Source organism: Oncorhynchus keta, chromosome 12 (assembly GCF_023373465.1).
Source record: "Oncorhynchus keta strain PuntledgeMale-10-30-2019 chromosome 12, Oket_V2, whole genome shotgun sequence".
In the NCBI taxonomy this organism is placed as follows: domain Eukaryota; kingdom Metazoa; phylum Chordata; class Actinopteri; order Salmoniformes; family Salmonidae; genus Oncorhynchus; species Oncorhynchus keta.
The window spans coordinates 5,703,474-5,722,982 of record NC_068432.1 but is presented as its reverse complement, the minus strand read 5'-3'; the positions used below and the strand labels follow the sequence as shown (position 1 = coordinate 5,722,982).

General features: G+C 43.7%; 1 protein-coding gene across 2 annotated transcripts in view; it reads right to left on the bottom strand.

The window, feature by feature from the left end:
- LOC118390902 (protein Jade-1-like) overlaps nt 1-12,380 on the bottom strand; it is a 154,101-nt gene extending 141,721 nt beyond the window's left edge. The window contains exons 1-2 of one of the 2 annotated variants that reach the window (XM_035781646.2): nt 11,802-12,380; nt 11,415-11,654 (exon numbers count right to left, since the gene is read on the bottom strand). In XM_035781646.2, coding sequence (XP_035637539.1) covers nt 11,415-11,507 — 93 coding nt within the window. In that variant the 5' untranslated portion in view covers nt 11,508-11,654; nt 11,802-12,380. Of the gene's footprint in view, nt 1-11,414 lie in introns of both variants that reach the window. The other variant, XM_035781645.2, reaches the window with a different exon arrangement.
- Nucleotides 12,381-19,509: the final 7,129 nt, after the last annotated feature.

Here is a 19,509-nt window from a genome sequence, read left to right as displayed (position 1 = left end):
TTCAAAGTGAACCGAATTAAATGAGGCCGAGGTTGCAGTGCCTACAGCTTCCACACGTTGTCTAGAGTCTTGTCATTTGATTCAGCTTTGATTGTTGGTCAAACCGAATCAAGGGAACCGATTCCCTCCGGTCTCCGACCGGATGTTTTGGTCGAGCTCTCTCCAGACATTTTTTCGAGACGGACACCTATTGAATTGACATCGCCTCCTGATGAATTTTATCGCTTAATAACGTGTACTAATACCTAAAGTTGCATTACAAAAGTAGTTTGTGAAAGTTTATCGTCGACTTTTTGAATATTAAAAAATGACGTTACGTTATGAAACGCTATTTTTTTCCGTTTATCACACAGTCTTCATAGATCGATATCTAGGCTATATATGGACCGATTTAATCGGAAAAAAAAGACCCAATAGTGGTTATGGGACATCTAGGAGTGCCAACAAAGAAGATGGTCAAAGGTAATGAATGTTTTATATTTTATTTGTGCGGTTTGTGTAGCGACGACTATGCTAATTATTTTGTTTACGTCCCCTGCGGGTCTTTTGGGGTGTTACATGCTATCAGATAATAGCTTCTCATGCTTTCGCCGAAAAGCATTTTAAAAATCTGACTTGTTGCCTGGATTCACAACGAGTGTAGCTTTAATTCAATACCCTGCATGTGTATTTTAAGTTTAACTAATACTATTGAGTTTTAACTAATACTATTAGCATTTAGCGTAGCGCATTTGCATTTCCAGAGCTCTAGATGAGACGCCTGCGTGCCAGGTAGGAGCAAGAGGTTAAGGACCTAGATTTAGTGCTCAGGTACCGCTTGCTGTGTGGTAGCAGGGAGAACAGTCCATGACTTGGGTGACTGGAGTCTCTGACAATTTTATGGGCTTTCCTCTGACACCGCCTATTATACAGGTCCTAGATTGCAGGAAGCTTGGCCCCAGTGATGTACTTGGCCGTTCGCACTAGCCTCTGTAGCGCCTTACAGTCAGATGTCGAGCAGTTGCCATACCAGGCGGTGATGCAACCGGTCAGGATGCTCTCGATGGTGCAGCTGGAGAACTCGTTGGCATACCATGCCTTGCACAGTGGCCAAGATGGATTACATTACTGCCCAGTGACCCCACAACGCCCCCCTTTTCCCGCATGCCTCAAATCACCAACTTCTGAATGGCGGCACGGCATAGCAAAACTGGCAGTGCCACTCCATCCGTAGTGGTAATGGGAGTAGAAGTGGTAGTATTGTGTACTCATGCCTGCTCTTGCTACACAGAGAGGAGAGCAGACGGGCCAAAATAACGCCAGGTCCTTTCCACGACACAGAGTCCCTCCATGGAGTCACCACACAGGGCTGTGGCCCTTAGCTCTGCTGCCCCGGTGGTGTGTGTGGCACAGAGCCGCCCACACTCCAGACCCTCACACACACCTCTGACTCACTCACTGGGGAGGGCTGTGTGATGACTGCGCTGCATGGATGGAGAGGCCGCAGGCTAAAAAGGCTGCATCCCAAAACTGTCTGCCAGTGCCAAAGGGGGCTGCCCGGTCATTTCCGTGTGTGTGTGTGTGTGTGTGTGGTCTTTCAGAGTGCTGAGAGATGACTGCCAAGCCCATTAGATGGCTAATTCTGACACAGAGCCTCTGAAATGGATACAGTTACTGCCCGCCTGTCCTGCCTGCCCGTCCGCCCTGCCTGCCCAGTCTGCCCAGTCTGCCTGCCCTGCCTGCCCAGTCTGCCTATCAACAAGCCACTTTCAGGTCCCAGGATAGAGGAAGAGGATGCCTTGGCATTTACAGCACTAACAGTCAGGCAGCTGATAGGTCATTAATAACAGGCACCAAACTGCAATTACCACACACACAGAATGACCAAGCATTTGTTCAGAATCCAGTAGGTCAGGCTGTTTGATGAAGAATCCCTGCATTTAAATTGCTTCATAAAACATCTCTCTGGGGCTGACTGTTTCTGAGGCTGGTTTGTGACAGCCAGTGTGTGTGTGTGTGTGTATGAAGGGGAGATGCAGCAGTGTCATTAGCCTGGTTTAAACAAGATGCCAATGTGTAAAAAGAGCCACTGGCAAAACTGCCAGAGAGCCAGGCAACCAAGCTCCACTCTCCCTCGTTCTTATTTTATTGACAGTCCTTTTCCTCCTCTCTCCCTCTATGGAAAAAGCAGAGGGGAGGGGAGAGGAGGGTGTATGCAACACGAGTGTTGGGTGCATTGTGCAGTGTTAATGCTGTGTGTACAAAACAAGGCAGCAACAAGGCAGGCGAAGAGGGAGCAGTGCATCACTGCAGTACCTCTGGGAGACAGATCCCCCGCCCGCCTCTGCCTCCCCGGAACGCAACGAAACGGCAAGTCGGCTATTTTTGGAGAAGGAGAGGGGTGTAGTGAGGACAGATGGGGAGTTCTAGCAGAGAGAAAGCGAGTGTGAGAGAGGGATGGCAGAGGTTGAGAGAGAGAGAGAGAGCGCGTGCATGTCAGAGGAGAGGAAGAGAGCCGTGTGTTCGTAGTAGTTGTGGCGTAAACCACCCTGTAGCCCAGCAGGGGTTGTGATGCTCTGCGAGCCTCTGAATGAGGCAGCTATGGCTCTGAATGACATGATCATAGGCACAGCTGTGTGGAGTCATGGAGTCTTTACCCCAGCTAGAACACACAGAGAGAAAGGCAACAAACTTAAAAAAATAACACACAAAACCATATAGACACACATACAGTGCACAGGGTGCGCACACGAATATGAATTAAAGATCAATTCTAGATCATATCTAAAAAACCCTCATCTCTCCTCTCCACACACCAACAAAAACCTAGGAGGAGGAAAAAAAGCCTCAGGGAGGAGAGGGGGGTGAGGGTCTCATTCAGAGAGCATCCAGCACACCTGTCGTATGGGGGGGGGGACAAAATAAGAGGTCTTAGAACAAGAAAATGCACTAACTATTACTGGTACACACGGCAGAAGAGGAACTGAGATGGTACACGAGCTCCCCGCCAGCATATTCATTCGAATTTGTTTTTGCGCGATCCAGTGCCTTCAGAAAGTATTCAGACCCCTTAACTTTTACCACATTGTTACGTTACATCTCATTATAACATTTCTTAAATCATTTTCTTCACCCCCCACCTCCATCAATCTACAAACAATACCCCGTAAAGACAAAAAGCAAAAACTTTAGCTAATTTATAAAAATATCACATTTACATAAGTATTCAGACCCTTTACTCAGTACTTTGCTGAAGCATCTGTGGCAGCGATTACAGCCTCAAGTCTTCTTGGGTATGACGCTACAAGCTTGGCACACCTGTATTTGTGGAGTTTCTCCCCTTCTTCTCTGCAGATCCTCTCAAATTCTGTCAGGTTGGATGGGGAGCGTTGCTGCACAGCTATTTTCTAGTCTCTCCAGCGATGTTCGATCGGGTTCAAGTCCAAGCTCTGGCTGGGCCACTCAAGGACATTCAGAGACTTGTCTCGAAGCCACTCCTGCGTTGTCTTGGCTGTGTACTTAGGGTTGTTGTCCTGTTGGAAGGTGAACCTTCGCCCCCAGTTTGAGGTCTTGAGGGCTCTGGAGCAGGTTTTCATCAAGGATCCCTCTGTATTTTGCTTCGTTCATCTTTCCCTCGATCCTGACTAGTCTCCCAGGCCCTGCCACTGAAACACATCCCCAAAGCATGATGCTGCCACCACCATGTTTCACCGTAGGAATGGTGCCAGGTTTCCTACAGACGTTATATTTGGCATTCAGGCCAAAGAGTTCAATCTTGGTTTCATCAGACCTTGTCAGAATCTTGTTTCTTATGGTCTGAGAGTCCTTAGGTGCCTTTTGGCAAACTCCAAGCGGGCTGTCATGTGGCTTTTACTGAGGAGTGGCTTCCGTCTGGCCACTCTACCATAAAGGTCTGATTGGTGGAGTGCTGCTGAGATGGTTGTCCTTCTGGAAGAATCAAGTTGGTATTTTCATGAGCGTTTATGTCTGCTTCTTGTCATGTTGTCTTTTTGGTCTCGTCTCCGTCGGCTGAGATTGTGCACCTTCCTTCCCACACACACACAGTTTCAACTCATTTGTATTTGATAATCTGTCCACCGAAATCGATCATATGGACACCGAAAGACAAACATTATTTTACTGAAATAGAGAAGTTACCCTTTTTATGTCTCAACTCCTCAAACTGCGTGCAGAGCAGACACTACTAAAACAGGAGTATCAATCTGGAAAATGTCTGCTCAGTTTGTTGCGTGCAGCACTGCTCTACCGCTAGCTACATTTTAGCCGAAATACTGTTACAGTAACTAGAGGTCGACCGATTATGATTGTACAACATCGATACAGATTATTGGAGGACCCAAAAAAAGCCGATACCAATTAAATCGGCCGATTTTTTTTTTTTGTAATCATGACAATTACAACAATAATGAATTAACACGCATTTTAACTTATATAAAACATCAATAAAATCAATTTAGCCTCAAATAAATAATGAAACATGTTCAATTTGGTTTAAATAATGCAAAAACAAAGTGTTGGAGAAGAAAGTAATATGTGCCATGTAAAAAAGCTAACGTTTAAGTTCCTTACTCAGAACATGAGAACATATGAAAGTTGGTGGTTCCTTTTAACATGAGACTTCAATATTCACAGGTAAGAGGTTTTAGGTTGTAGTTAATATAGTATTTATAGGACTATTTCTCTCTATACCATATGTATTTCATATACCTTTGACTATTGGATGTTCTTATAGGCACTATAGTATTGCCAGTGTAACAGTATAGCTTCCGTCCCTCTCCTCGCCCCTACCTGGGCTCGAACCAGGAACACATATACAACAGCCACACTCGAAGCATAGTTACCCATCGCTCCACAAAAGCCGCAGCCCTTGCAGAGCAAGGGGAATAACTACTCCAAATCTAAAAGCGAGTGACGTCTGAAACAGTATTAGGGCACACCCAGCTAACTAGCTAGCCATTTCACATTGGTTACACCAGCCATTAGGCTGATAGGCTTGAAGTCATAAACAGTGCTGTGCTTGCGAAGAGCTGCTGGCAAAACGCACAAAAGTGCTGTTTGAATGAATGATTACGGGCCTGCTGCTGCTCAGTCAGACTGCTCTATCAAATCAGACTTGATTATAACATAATAACACACAGAAATACGAGCCTTTGGTCATTAATATGATCGAATCCGGACACTATCATTTCGAAAACAAAACGTTTATTATTTCAGTGAAATACGGAACCGTTCTGTATTTTATCTAACGGGTGGCATCCCTAAGTCTAAATATTCTTGTTACATTGCACAACCTTCAATGTATGTCATAATTACATACAATTCTTGCAAATTAGTTCACAATGTGCCAGGTAGCCCAAACTGTTGTATATACCCTGACTCTGCGTGCAATGAACACTAGAGAAATTACACAATTTCACCTGGTTAATATTGCCTGCTAAACTGGATTAGTAGTTATAACTAGTGATTATGATTGATTGTTTTTTTATAAGACAAGTTTAATGCTAGCTAACAATTTACCTTGGCTTCTACTGCATTCGCATAACAGGCAGGCTACTCGTGGAGTGCAATGTAATCAGGTGGTTAGAGCGTTGGACTAGTTAACTGTGCAAGATTGCAACCCCTGAGCTGACAAGGTGAAAATCTGTCGTTCTGCCCCTGAAGAAGGCAGTTAACCCACCGTTCCTAGGCAGTCATTGAAAATAAGAACGTGTTATTAACTGACTTGCCTAGTTTAATAATAAAACAAAACATTTTAATAAATCGGAAATCGGCGCCCCAAAATACCGATTTCCGATTGTTACGAAAACTTGGAAATCAGCCCTAATTAAAATCGGCCATTCCGATTAAATCGGTCAACCTCTAATACTAACTAACTATCTAGGCTGTGTATTATAAAAACGTGCAATAAGCATGAAACAATTACATAAGGAATTGCCAACTAATTCTCATTCTGAGAAATAAGGTAGCCCACTTGATTTCAACATCTGAAAAAATTGGACAGGCCAACACACTGTTCAAACAGTTGTAGAAAGACAGAAGGGTCTATTCATAACAGTTCAAAATATTCTCCCTTGTTAGCACATACATAAAATATCAAATATACAAATTTGCTGGTCACTCACTAGCATGTGGGCTTGTGCTTAAAATATTGGTCATGAGACCGGTGGTTTATTGCTATTGAGACACAGCAGTGTGTACTTAGCCTCTAAATCCATGATATGTTTGTTGCTCATTTTGCTTGCTGCCTGCTCCCGAGGGTGCATTTGGTCTGTGGCCCTTCCATGGCTACATTGTGTAGCATAGTCGTAGGCTACTCTCCCATGAGGATTCTGCTGCCGTTTCAAAATGGCACACTAAATCACTATTTGGTGCACTCATTTTGACCCTAGCCAATAGGATGCCATGTTGGGACACAACCATACCCTCACTGAATGACCTCAGCAGCGACCCCAGGGGACCAGCCCAACATATGAACAACAAAAGATATCACGGATTTCCTTTAACATCACCTTCACGGCTCTGGCCCAGCCAAAGGTATTAAGATAATATTTATTGACGCTGCTGCATTATGGGGGAAAAAAATAACATAAGTAAAGAGGTGGAAGCAGGAAGGGGGGAGGACAGGACCAGATCATTTTCTACAGTCTCTCTCTCGCCTGACAAACAATGAAAGGGACCTGAGTGCCAAAACAAGGGAAGAGGGAGGGGAGGGCTGTTGCAGGAGGAAAAGAGGAGATTAATCCCCCTGCTCTCACCTCCCCTGCCATCAGGAGTTCATTAGCCCCAGTGAGGGATGGAGGAGTGCACATTGCCCTTCACTCACACTAACACGGGCCTGGCTACCTCCCTGTTTATCTTCCTCCTCCCACCACCACCACCCTGTTTACCCCCCTACCCCTCATTTACAACAGGGGCCCAAGCAAGCATATGTCTGCATGTCCAACCATTTAAGTTTCCTGGCTGGACACTTGTGTTACCTTGAGGCGAATAAAGAGTTAAAACCTAGGGGACCGATTGCTGTTTATCGTTTCCTTTCATTCCCAAATTGTGGCCTTGACCATTTGTTTCCATCAGAGAATGAACGCTGCTTTTTGGATGTGTATCCTTATACAAGGGTTGGTGTTGTGTTGATTATTAGCGGACAGCAGTAAATACAGACACCAATCCAAAGCTTGGTGCTTTTTAAAGACGCCTTGCTTTACAGAGGCGACTGGCTGGTGTAATCAGGCACTGCCGGCAGACATAAAAATGGACCGTTTTTCAAGCCTTTTCATGTGCCGGGAAACTAGAGATGCTGGGTAATCTACCTGGCTTTGATGCAAGGTGAAAAGGGCAGGGAGAAAAAGTTACCTGACAACCACCGACTGTATCACCATCAGCAAAGCCTCCGATTACCTTCTTGAACAGGCTGGGGACTTGCGTTCTATCCAAGGTCTGGTACACAGTTTGAGTCCCCAATGGCATCAATTTATAGCGCACTACTTTCTTTTATATTTATATATATATATATATATATATATAAAAGGACCCTGGTCAAAAGTAGTACACTATGTAGGGAATATGGTACCATTTGGGACAGAACCAGAAGTTTGACAAGTGTCATTTGTTCAGTACCACTGACTGCCACAGGAGCTGGGCTTTATAATTTCCCTTATTCAGAAGGACACAGTGTCAAAGAAAGCATGAAAAGCTGTTATTCCAAAAAAGCCTTTCGAAATGTGTTGCATGTATGTTTGTTTAGCTTGTGTGTTTCAGTCCTGCCTCACAGCCGAGGGGAGGAGAAAAAAAAAGAGAAAAAAAACTACATTTTCCATTCCTCCTGCATCATACCCTGCTCCGCAATTATATTTCAATAACAATTCGTGAGTCACCGGGCCGGGTGAAAGACATTCATCTCCTGGCGTTTCCAGAGATTTCATCCGCCCTCTGCCCACTGAACAGCAGGCTCCCACTGAGACCTTGACAGGCTCAGTTAATGAGCATCCATTCCAGGCCACAGCAGGGCCATCCGCAGCAGAGAACACACACACACACACACACAGAGAGACATGAAAGCACACACAAATGTTCTTACATAAACATGATGCATGCACACGCTTACACACAAACAAGCATGCAAGTACATGGTCACACACGCACAGGCTGCTACAACACACACACACCGCTACACATGTAAGGAGATAAACAGCCAAGGACGATGAAATGAGCTCAAGCCGACAACCATCCCTATTCACGAGAATGCCTTACCAAGAGAGAACAAAAACGTACAAAATAGGGACCAATTCGAGGTAAAAAGGAGTTGGAGCACCACACAACAACAAAAAGGTGAACAGGTGACTGACGTTGACGGCAGTTTGTCGTGGTAACGTCAGTCACCTGTTCGCATCGTATACAATGGATTAGCGTTTGACTAGTAACTGAAAGGTTGCAAGATCCAATCCCCGAGCTGAGAAGGTAAACATCTGTCGTTCTGCCACTGAACAAGGCAGTTAACCCACTGTTCCTAGGCCTTCATTGAAAATAAGAATGAGTTCTTAACTGACTTGCCTAGTTAAATAAAGTTTTTTTTTTTTAAATGGAGCATAAATAAATCACTTCCTCTTCCTTTGCTGAAGCGCAAATGCCCACCTAGACTCTTACCCTTCCTATTCCTTTCCCCCTGCGTGGATGTCATCTCCCTTGACACGTAGTAGTAACACACACACACACACACACACACTGCTTGGGGAGGTTACTGAGGCGAGTGTGTGTGTGTGTACAGTTGGAGAGATGTTAAAATGACATGAGCAGCAGTCAGTGACTCCATTCATGAAACCCCCGTGGAGTAGCTGCTAATACCAGACTGCATATCATGTGAGGTACTTGCCCCCTTTTTTCAATCAGAGAGTGCTACTAACACACACACGCAGATTAGGAGCCCGCCCACACATGCACCTGTAACATAGATTACTAACACACATGTACACACTCCCCCCGAGCGACCCCCACCTCCCCCCTCCATGTAATCAACTGTGTTTTTCTAGGTAAGAGTATCTGACCGAGAGAGATGCACTTCCTGACTTCCTACCAAATGTATGACTATATTAGACACGTAAATTATATACACACAAAAGTATGTGGACACCCCGTATAAATCAGTGGAGTCAGCTATTTCAGCCACACCTGTTGCTTACAGGTGTATAAAAATCGAGCACACAGCCATGCAAACTCCATAGACAAACATTGGCAGTAGAATTGCCTTACTGAAGAGATCAATGACCTTCAGCGTGGCACAATCATAGGATGCCACCTTTCCCTGTTTCAGCAAGACAAAGCAAGGTCCATACAGAACTGGTTTTTCAAGATCGATGTGGAAGAACTTGACTGGCCGGCACAGAGCCCTGACCCCCATCGAACATCTTTGGGATGAATTAGAACACAGACTGCGAGCCAGGCCTAATCGCCCAACATCAGTGCGACCTAACAAATGCTTGTGGCTGAATGGAAGCAATTTTCCAATATCTAGTGGAAAGCTTTCCCAGAATAGTGGAGGCTGTTATAGCCGAAATGGGGGGAGACCAACTCCATATTAAATACCCATAATTTGGAATGAGATGTTCGACGAGCAGGTGCCCACATACACTACATGACCAAAAGTATTTTCCTCAGATTACACAGACCCACAAAGAATTCGAAACACAAATCAAATTTTGATAAACTCATATCTACTACCACAGTGTGCTATCACAGCAGCAAGATGTGTGACATGTTGCCACAACAAATGAGCAACCATCGAAGAATAAACTCCATTGTAAATAGAACTTATTTATCCGTTTATTTATTTCCCCTTTTGTACTTCAACTATTTTCACATTGTTACAACACTGTACATAGCCATAATATAATATTTGAAATGTCTATTACTTTGAGACTTGTGAGTGTAATGTTTACTGTTCATTTCAGTTTTGTTTATTATCTATTTCAATTGCTTTGGCAATGTAAACATGTTTCCCCATGCAAATAAAGCCCTTTGAATGTAAATTTAATTGAGAGAGAGAGAGAGCTCTTATGCCCCCACACCATGACTCATCTCCTGTTTCATAGGGTGGGGGGTAGAGCTGTCACAACTGGGTCCCAACATGATTCAGACTTAATTGATTCAAGGGAAGGGACCAGTTCAATTACATTTGTGCAATAAGAGGAGCAGGATGGATTGTGCAGTGTACTACTCTAAATCACTGGAGGTAATGGTTTGTAAGAAATGTTTACTTTTTTGTTTGTTGTTAAAGAGGACCATAAATACATAAACATTTGGATGTACTCGAGGTTATGTGATGTAAAGTAAACTTCACATACATTGGCACCCCCCATAACAAACCAAAACCCCTCTTCCAATAAGAACTGAAAATATAAATGTGAGCCCCCCCCCACAACTGTCAAAGATTTCAGCGCGTGGCACTTATGAGAGTCTCAATGTGTAATTCAAAACACTGAAAATACCTTGACCCCAAATACATCTGATTATGAACATCAAGTTCTCGTTTCTTAAAATGGGAACATCAAGATGCTCTGCTCTGTCCCCTCTACTCGCCATGCGCAGCAGCCCCCCCCGATCCATGAGCACAGAGTTTCTGAAGGTAAACAATAGCCACTCCCCCTACAGTTAGAACTGCACAGCGAGAGCCAGGGAGGGGAGAGGGAGAGGAGAGTTAACAAGCTTGTTCTAATTCTTAGATAGGTGCGTGCTTAGCCTTCCGAAATACACACTCCACTTCTTGGGAACGCAATTGGCATTCACGTGCGATTTCAAACCCACAAGCGAGCGACACTGGATGGCGACAGTAACTTTAGACAAATCCAGTTTTATAGCGCAATCGTTATTACCAAAAATTCTGCTCATTTGATCTTTTCAACGGGCAGATAATATCCGATCACTCGTCATTAGCCCAGCATGTGCATTTTCAGCGCCATATGTTGGCGAGACGCGGTCCCTCCTCGCGACACACACACTTGCACGACTCATGCATAAGTTGTCAATAATTGCTTCGAATTCAACAAAATAATTAATTAGCCATTTGTTTCACTGAAGCATGTTACGCAAGAGCACCTCAGGAAAATCCCGCTACCGAAATTATTTCATAACAGCGGTGAACATAGCTATGACCGCCCGCCTGTAAATAATACTCGCTGCGTAGTTGGCGTTGCTAACATTGCTTGTGAACTGGGACCTGACATTTTCATATTTTCGAAAATAAGAAGTTGCAGTTGAACGTTCTTCTCGTGTTAACTATTTGTGTGGCTATCACAACCATCTGACCCACATGCACTAACGTTACACATTTCACTACCAGCTCTGGAAGTGTGATTTTTCTCCCTGTGCTAACGTTACATGCTACTACTGTACTTCTTGGGGGAAGAAACCAAAATCGAACCTACCTTTTTACCTTGATTGCAGTCAGCTTCCGATGGCGAAAACGTCCTCGACTCTGGACGATGAGAAATCACGAAATCATTTGAAGTTAACCACATGTAGTGACAGTGAATTTCACGGTGGTCAAATTCCAGTGCAACTACCCTAGCTAGTTAGCTAGTTAACGTTAGCCCACCGACTATCCACGTTGGTGACAGGACGTGCCTGCGAGGCTGTGGTGACAGCACGTCGATCAGATGCTCTCCCTAGAGAGTCCAAATAAAAAGTAGAAATTTACTAATTTAATCCATTATAAAGTCTACCCGGCAGCATAACATTATTACACACAACTGCGATGGCCGCCTTCGCAGTTATCAGCTAAATACAGTTAAATGTAGCTAACTGTTAGCTACCTTTAGCAGACTTTAGGAGTATCATACGTAAATGCAAATTGTCTAACGGCTTGCAAGATAGCCTCGAGCTGCAGCCAGCAAGTCAGTTCTAATGTAAGCCAAATCTATGCCGGGTATAGCAAGGTAAGCTAACAAATCTCATTTTCAAAGCCATGTCGCATTTGAAAATAGTCCAATGTGATATATCCCCCAGGTCCCGATTTGTCACGTGAGTGTGTTTTCAGATCCAGTAGGGGAGAAGAAAAAATATATATATGTGCTTCATTTTCATGGAATGAAATGTTGCAAGCTAGTTTCGAGACGTTCTGCCGGAAAAACCCAGTCGCCTGCCCATTCGCTTCCCCTCTTGCCCGCTCATGTTCTCCCTCTTGTGCGAGGGTTCTGCAACCTCACAACAAAAATAAGCTCCTACTTTAAACTCTTTTGGCGCCATATTAATGACGTACTTTACATTTTGCCGTTACTGAAAGCCGATTCAAATGTCTTTACGATGGGTTCATTTCGCCAAAAAACTCAAACCTGACATGGAAATCAAATGGAATTATATTCTTCACCTATCACTCGTTTGAAAGTGAACCCCACCGTTTAGTGTAAGCGGTTTGTTAAATCGGGTAATATCTGCTCAATAATTGGGCATTTACCGAGAAAAAAATGGGCTATTCATATTTCCTTTCGTAATAAGAAAGACATTGAAGAAATGTGGAAATAACGTTAGGCTTACTTTCAAACGTTTTACTAGCCTATTTCAACTACTCCAAGCCATGCTGTTAGTTCACACAGACAAGTGATATCAATTCCACAGCATTTACTATTTTCTATTAGGAGTGATCTGTATTTTGCCGGATCTCCACCAGTCTTGGTTGAAGATAAAAAAGGGACATTGTACAATTCCCATGCAGAAGCGTTCGAAAATAAACACAATCATTGGACCTGGGCCGGAGCGAAATTGAATAGAAGTGAATACCATTACAGAAAGTTCGACATCAAACGCTCTGCATGGAATTATTGGATTGTCTTAACCTTAGTATATTTTACAGCTAGTCTCCGGTGAGGGTTACTGTGTATCTGGTAGTAATTGCACGCACCTTCATGTAATTGCGCGTGGCCACCCAGCCAATGATGCATGGCAGTATTTTTTTTCTATATCAATGATTGTTGTTGTGTTTCTGACATATTTGCACTCTTGGCACGCATTTCTAAAAATAAAAAAAATACAAGCGTTGTAGGCTTTACTTTACCCATCTCACATAACCGCGGGAAGTGAGGGTGCACCCTCTGAAAAACCTGGGGGGGAAAAACAGGTATTTTGGAAATAAATATTTTTTTCACATAAGTAGTGCCCTGGGCATTTAATTGTTCTGTATTAGTGTACCAATACCCCCCCAAGTGAAATGATAGACACGTACTAGCTTTTTCTGGCACCGATTCAATTCAAACGTGCTGTAGCAACCTGCCCCGCACCACAGGTGGGTTAAGTCCCTTGAGAAAACACACAATGCCTCTCCACGGGTATTTGATTGTACTGACCGTTACTGTCTGATTTAGCAGAAAATTCATCCGTGCTGCAACATATATCACGTCTGTCCCAAATGCCAGACTATTCCCCATATACACTTTAAAGGGAATATGGTGCCAAATGGGCCTCCTCTCATTAGAAGGGCCTGTGGTTAGTGTAAATTGTGGTTCTCTTTCATTCAAGGTACTGTATGTCCTTTCGGTTTGATTGTGGCATCCAATAGGCTTTTGATTAGGCCAGGCCAGGGCATCCAAATGTCAGCTACCTACATCTAGGCCATCCGTTGATTTTTTACATTACAGCCCTTTCATACTTTAAATCCCTATAGAGATCATCAGCACAGCAGTATTGTATAATGATATGGTACAGCCTTTAAAAAAAACTGTGATTTAAAAGGGTGCAATGTTTTAAACCGAGGTATGAAGATGTAATCATTGTCTCCTGAGTCAGAAGCCGATGATTGAGATCTACTATCTCCATCTGTATTCAAGTCATCATGTGTTTTCCTGTACTTCTCTCATACTTGTCCCATTTGCGAGGCAGTGACCTTCTCAGGCTGCGTCCCAAATGGCTCCCTATTCCCTTATATGCTCCACTACTTTTGACCAGGGCCCATGTGATATTGGTGTGGGGGTACTTCTTCCTTGGCTCATTCCCAGCATGCTGCTGAAAAGGCTACCTGTTGTCTCCATGTCTCCCAATTACAGTTTTCTCTTGACTAAGCATACATTAGATGACTCATCAAAAATATGTGTTGCCAAGCCTCTTGGAACAGTGTATTATTTCAGCATCATTGTGTATTTTATGCTGAGTGAAAAGGTGTGCTATGTGGCTATAAACAGAATGGGGATCAAATGGGTTGTAAGCTGCCGATATTTAACATAATCAAGATTGCAGATATGTTTGATGGAGATTGAGATAGGAATGTGTGCCCCTCATTGTATTTTAACCACTGGGATTCCCCCTTCTAATGAGTGCACACACACCTACAAGCAGAAGTGGCAGAGGAGCGCTTTACGATCGGATGCTGAGCAGTTGCCATACCAGGTGGTGATGCAACCGGTCAGGATGCTCTCGATGGTGCAGCTGTAGAACTTTTTGAGGATCTGGCGACCCGCTCCACTACGGCCCCGTTGATGTGAATGGGGGCGTGTTTGGCCCTCCTTTTCCTGTAGTCCACGATCATCTCCTTTGTCTTGCTCACATTGAGGGAGAGGTTGTTGTCATGGCACCACACTGCCAGGTCTCTGACCTCCTCCCTATAGGTTGTCTCATCGTTGTCAGTGATCATGGTGTTGGAGTCGTGCTTGGCCACGCAGTCATGGGTGAACAGTGAGAACAGGAGGGGACTAAGAATGCACCCCTGAGGGGCCCCAGTGTTGAGGATCAACGTAGCAGATGTGTTGTTGCCTACCCTTGTCATCTGAGGGCTGCCTGTCAGGAAGTCCAGGATCCAGTTGAATATGGTGTTTAGTCCCAGGGTCCTTATCTTCGAGATGAGCTTTCTGGGCACTATGGTGTTGAACGCTGAGCTCTAGTCAATGAACAGCATTCTCACATAGGTTCCTTTTGTCCAGGTGGGAAAGGGCAGTGTGGAGTGTGATTGAGATTGCGTCATCTGTGGATCTGTTGGGGCGGTACGGGAATTGGATTGGGTCTAGCGTTTCCAGGATGATGGTGTTGATATGAGCCATGACCAGCCTTTCAAAGCACTTCATGGCTACCGATGTGAGTGCTACGGGGAGGTAGACATTTAGGCAGGTTACCTTCACTTTCTTGGGCATAAGGACTTTGGTGGTCTTCTTGAAATATGTATGTATTACAGACTCAGTCAGGGAGAGGTTGAAAATGTCAGTGAAGACACTTGCCAGTTGGTCCCCACATGCTCTGAGTACACGTCCTGGTAATCCGTCTGGCCCTGCGGCCTTGTGAATGTTGACCTGTCTAAACGTCTTGTTCCCGTCGGCTACGGAGAGCGTGATCATGGAGAATAACCAAAAATGACCAATTAATATCAAATATTTGACACTGTGAAGGGGAGACTTCTCAAGATGTCAAGTGAAGTGACACCCTCCTCATAACAATTGAAGGGGAAGACCTACCTACATGTTCTATTACACTATTACACCTTCATCCCCTGTCTTGTTTCATTCATACCTGTCAGGATGCTGTCCCAACCTGTTCATATAGACAGAGTGAGGTAGGGTGGTCTCCCTCAGAACTGACAGAATTGTAAAGTATTTCTCTCTGATCTTGTTCCTGGCATGTCTGTAAGGGGGCCCTGGTCACATGAAGAGGCAGCCAAGGATGTGTCAGTATGTTCTTGGATGGTTTCCATTCAACCCTGCCTTTGAAAAAAAAGGCCTTTATTTATTTTGGCCTGTAGCCTGGTAGTAAACCTGTAACCTGAGTTTGGGGTTGGGAAGATATCATTTATTTTTGATATGTCCCAATGTTCATTTATAAAGGCTTTCTTTCTCTAAGGTCAAGTGACAAAATAGAATATAGGTTCTTACTGTATCTGATGTTTTTTGGCAAATGGGTAAAGGAGTGATGTAAGAGTGATACTGCATATAGGTCACAGACTCGCAGTCCAAACAAAATGCTTTAGGTGGTATAGATTGTCATACCAGGTACAACCCCCCCACACATATTTATTTGGTCAGTTAAACTACAACTTTTAACTTTTAACTTATTTTAGGGTATTTCCGTACATATCTGTTTTACTGTTTAGAAATTAAAGCACTTTATGTATCTAGTCCCCCCCCATAAGTATTTGGACAAACTCATTTGTAGTGTATTAAACTAGACAAATGTTTTGTATGTTGTCCTATATTCCAACTCTCTTAGAAAAAAAAGGTGCTTTCTAGAACCTAAAAGGGTTCTTCAGCTGTCCCCATAGGAGAACCCTTTGAAGAAACGTTTTGAGTTCGTCGACTGACCCTCGATGTAAAGGGTTCTACATGGAACCCAAAAGAGTTCTACCTAGAACCAAAATGGGTTCTTCTATGGGGTCAGTCGACAAAACTTTTGGAACCCTTTTTTCTAAAACTGCATTTCAGTTTGTTTTGGTTGTGTTTCAGATTATGTTGTGCCAAATAGAAATGGTCAATTATCTATTGTGTCATTTTGGATTCAGTGTTACTGTATGAGAATATAATTAATGTTTCTGAACACTTCTACATTAATGTGGATGCTACAATGATTACAGATAATCATTCATGAATTGTGAATAATGGCGAGTGAGAAAGTTAGAGGCATAAATATCACCCCCCCGCAAAAATAAATTGGTATGAGGTTAGAATGCTGTAACTTTTTTACTCATCATTATTCACGACTCATTCAGGATTATCCATAGCATCCACATTACTGAAGAAGTACTCAGAAACATTGTATTCTTATTCTATGCTCATGGTAGAATTGATTATACAAGTGATAACTCACAAACTCAAAATTTTACAGCACAATACAATTCTACCCCCCCCCAAATACACACACACAAAAAAATGCCAAATCTCCCCTGTTATTGGTAATGATATGAGGTTAGCATCTGTAATGGTGTGAGGTTAAGTCATTATTCACGACTCATTCATGATTATCCATAATCATGGTAGCATCCACATTACATTTACATTACATTTACATTTAAGTCATTTAGCAGACGCTCTTATCCAGAGCGACTTATAAATTGGTGCATTCACCTTATGACATCCAGTGGAACAGCCACTTTACAATAGTGCATCTAAATCTTTTAAGGGGGGGGGGGGTGAGAAGGATTACTTTATCCTATCCTAGGTATTCCTTAAAGAGGTGGGGTTTCAGGTGTCTCCGGAAGGTGGTGATTGACTCCGCTGTCCTGGCGTCGTGGGGGAGTTTGTTCCACCATTGGGGGGCCAGAGCAGCGAACAGTTTTGACTGGGCTGAGCGGGAACTGTACTTCCTCAGTGGTAGGGAGGCGAGCAGGCCAGAGGTGGATGAACGCAGTGCCCTTGTTTGGGTGTAGGGCCTGATCAGAGCCTGGAGGTACTGAGGTGCCGTTCCCCTCACAGCTCCGTAGGCAAGCACCATGGTCTTGTAGCGGATGCGAGCTTCAACTGGAAGCCAGTGGAGAGAGCGGAGGAGCGGGGTGACGTGAGAGAACTTGGGAAGGTTGAACACCAGACGGGCTGCGGCGTTCTGGATGAGTTGTAGGGGTTTAATGGCACAGGCAGGGAGCCCAGCCAACAGCGAGTTGCAGTAATCCAGACGGGAGATGACAAGTGCCTGGATTAGGACCTGCGCCGCTTCCTGTGTGAGGCAGGGTCGTACTCTGCGGATGTTGTAGAGCATGAACCTACAGGAACGGGCCACCGCCTTGATGTTAGTTGAGAACGACAGGGTGTTGTCCAGGATCACATTCATGTAGAAGTACTCCGAAACAATGTATTCTTTATTCTATGCTAATGTATAGAATTTATTATACAAGAGACAAAATTCACAAATTCTACAGCACAATGGCAGAGTCATGTCTTAAGTGTAAAACTAAGAATGACTCAAAAATCCATGCTTACTGGGAATGCTATGAATTAGAATGGCACACAATTCTTATGTGTCCCCCTAACCCACAATTATCTTCTTAATTGTATTGCAGAGTTGAATTGGATAAATCTGTTGAAATAGAGTGAGAACAGCTGAAGCTGTGTTTGAACCAACAACTTGGCAAAGTCAGGGCGAGGGTGTTACATCGTGTGCTTAAAAGGTCCATATTTATTAGCAGAGGCTACAGGGTGGCTGATGCACATAAAGCAGGGTATATTTGTACACAGAGTCGGGAGTCAATTTAATGATTTCCCCAAAAAATCATCCAGTAATCAATAGTAGTGCAGACATTTGGAAAATGTTGTTCTCTGTTCGGTCACAGGATGGCGCTGTAATAAATACTGGTACCAAAGAGTTTCTAAACACAGAGGCGCAACATTGCGAAACTTCCGGGGACGCTTGCGAAACAGACCAAACGGGGTCGAGAAGTCAATGAGAGAAGTGACAAATTCTTCCTTAGTTGTTAATTTCCTCGAAAGCTAAAGGCACAACCTAGTTTCGAGCCAATTTATTAACTATTTAAATATATTATTACTCCAACCTCGTAAAAGTGAGAAAGTGACACGTTTTCATTTTCGTAAAAAAACTACTTTATATCGAAGGAGTGCCTTTGATTTGATCGTTTGCACATTCGCAGTTTGGTGCGAGACGACCGTTCTACGCATGAGTTTTGCGTCGCCATGACATCGCCAACAAGTATGGTCAAGGATTTCGATTATCACGAGAAGTGGGCTTTTTGCTGTTGTTCTTCTGTGGGTCAGTATGAGGTTGTGATGAGTCTCACCCGATTTGAGAAGTTTGATGTGTCTCTTCGGAACATGGCACCCCTCGAGGGTAATATCTGGTGTTTCGTGGGAAGTCGATGTTGCAGAGATTAAAAATATTCCTGGAGTGATTGACGATCATCGGATGAATCGTGTGTTGAACAAATAAAAAGTGAAGAGCCTATCTGTTCTTTAGTTTTTTTTATATGGAGTCTCTCAAGTGCAAACTACAAAGTCAGAGCATTTATTCCAAGACCAATGCAGTGTTGATCATTGTAAAGCTTTTGGAAATGTTTCAAGTGTTTGCAGAAGGGAGAAGCTGAGATATTCAACCTGTGGAAAAGATCATAGCATGTGTTTTAAAAGTGATAAATGTTAAATGTTGCAATTATGGTGGGAACCATGAAGCCATGTCTTTGGGAATGTTAAAAGGGATGAAGGTTCGAATTGTGCTCCTGACTTGTGCTCCTGACTCCTTCAGTGACTTGTCATGAGCACCATTCGAACCTTCATCCCTTTTAACAGGGGTTGCCATTCAACACAGGACCCAGATGTGCTAAAGGTTAAGAAGGTGGTCTTTATAGCTGTGGTGATGAATGGCACTGTCAATGTGGGGAATAGATATAATTATGGATGTGGCGGAACGGTTCCTGGGACTGGTTGACTTCTCAGTGGAGGAGTTGCATGGAGGATTGTCACAAACCGTGTCACAAACCATTACCACCTTCTCAGGTCATGGAGCCTGAGAAGGGAGATATGGAGATTTGAAGGAAGGAAAAAGTGGGAGGTTTTATCAATGTGTTTTTTTGATAGTTTTATTTTGGGTGGATTAAATTAGTTTTCCCTATCA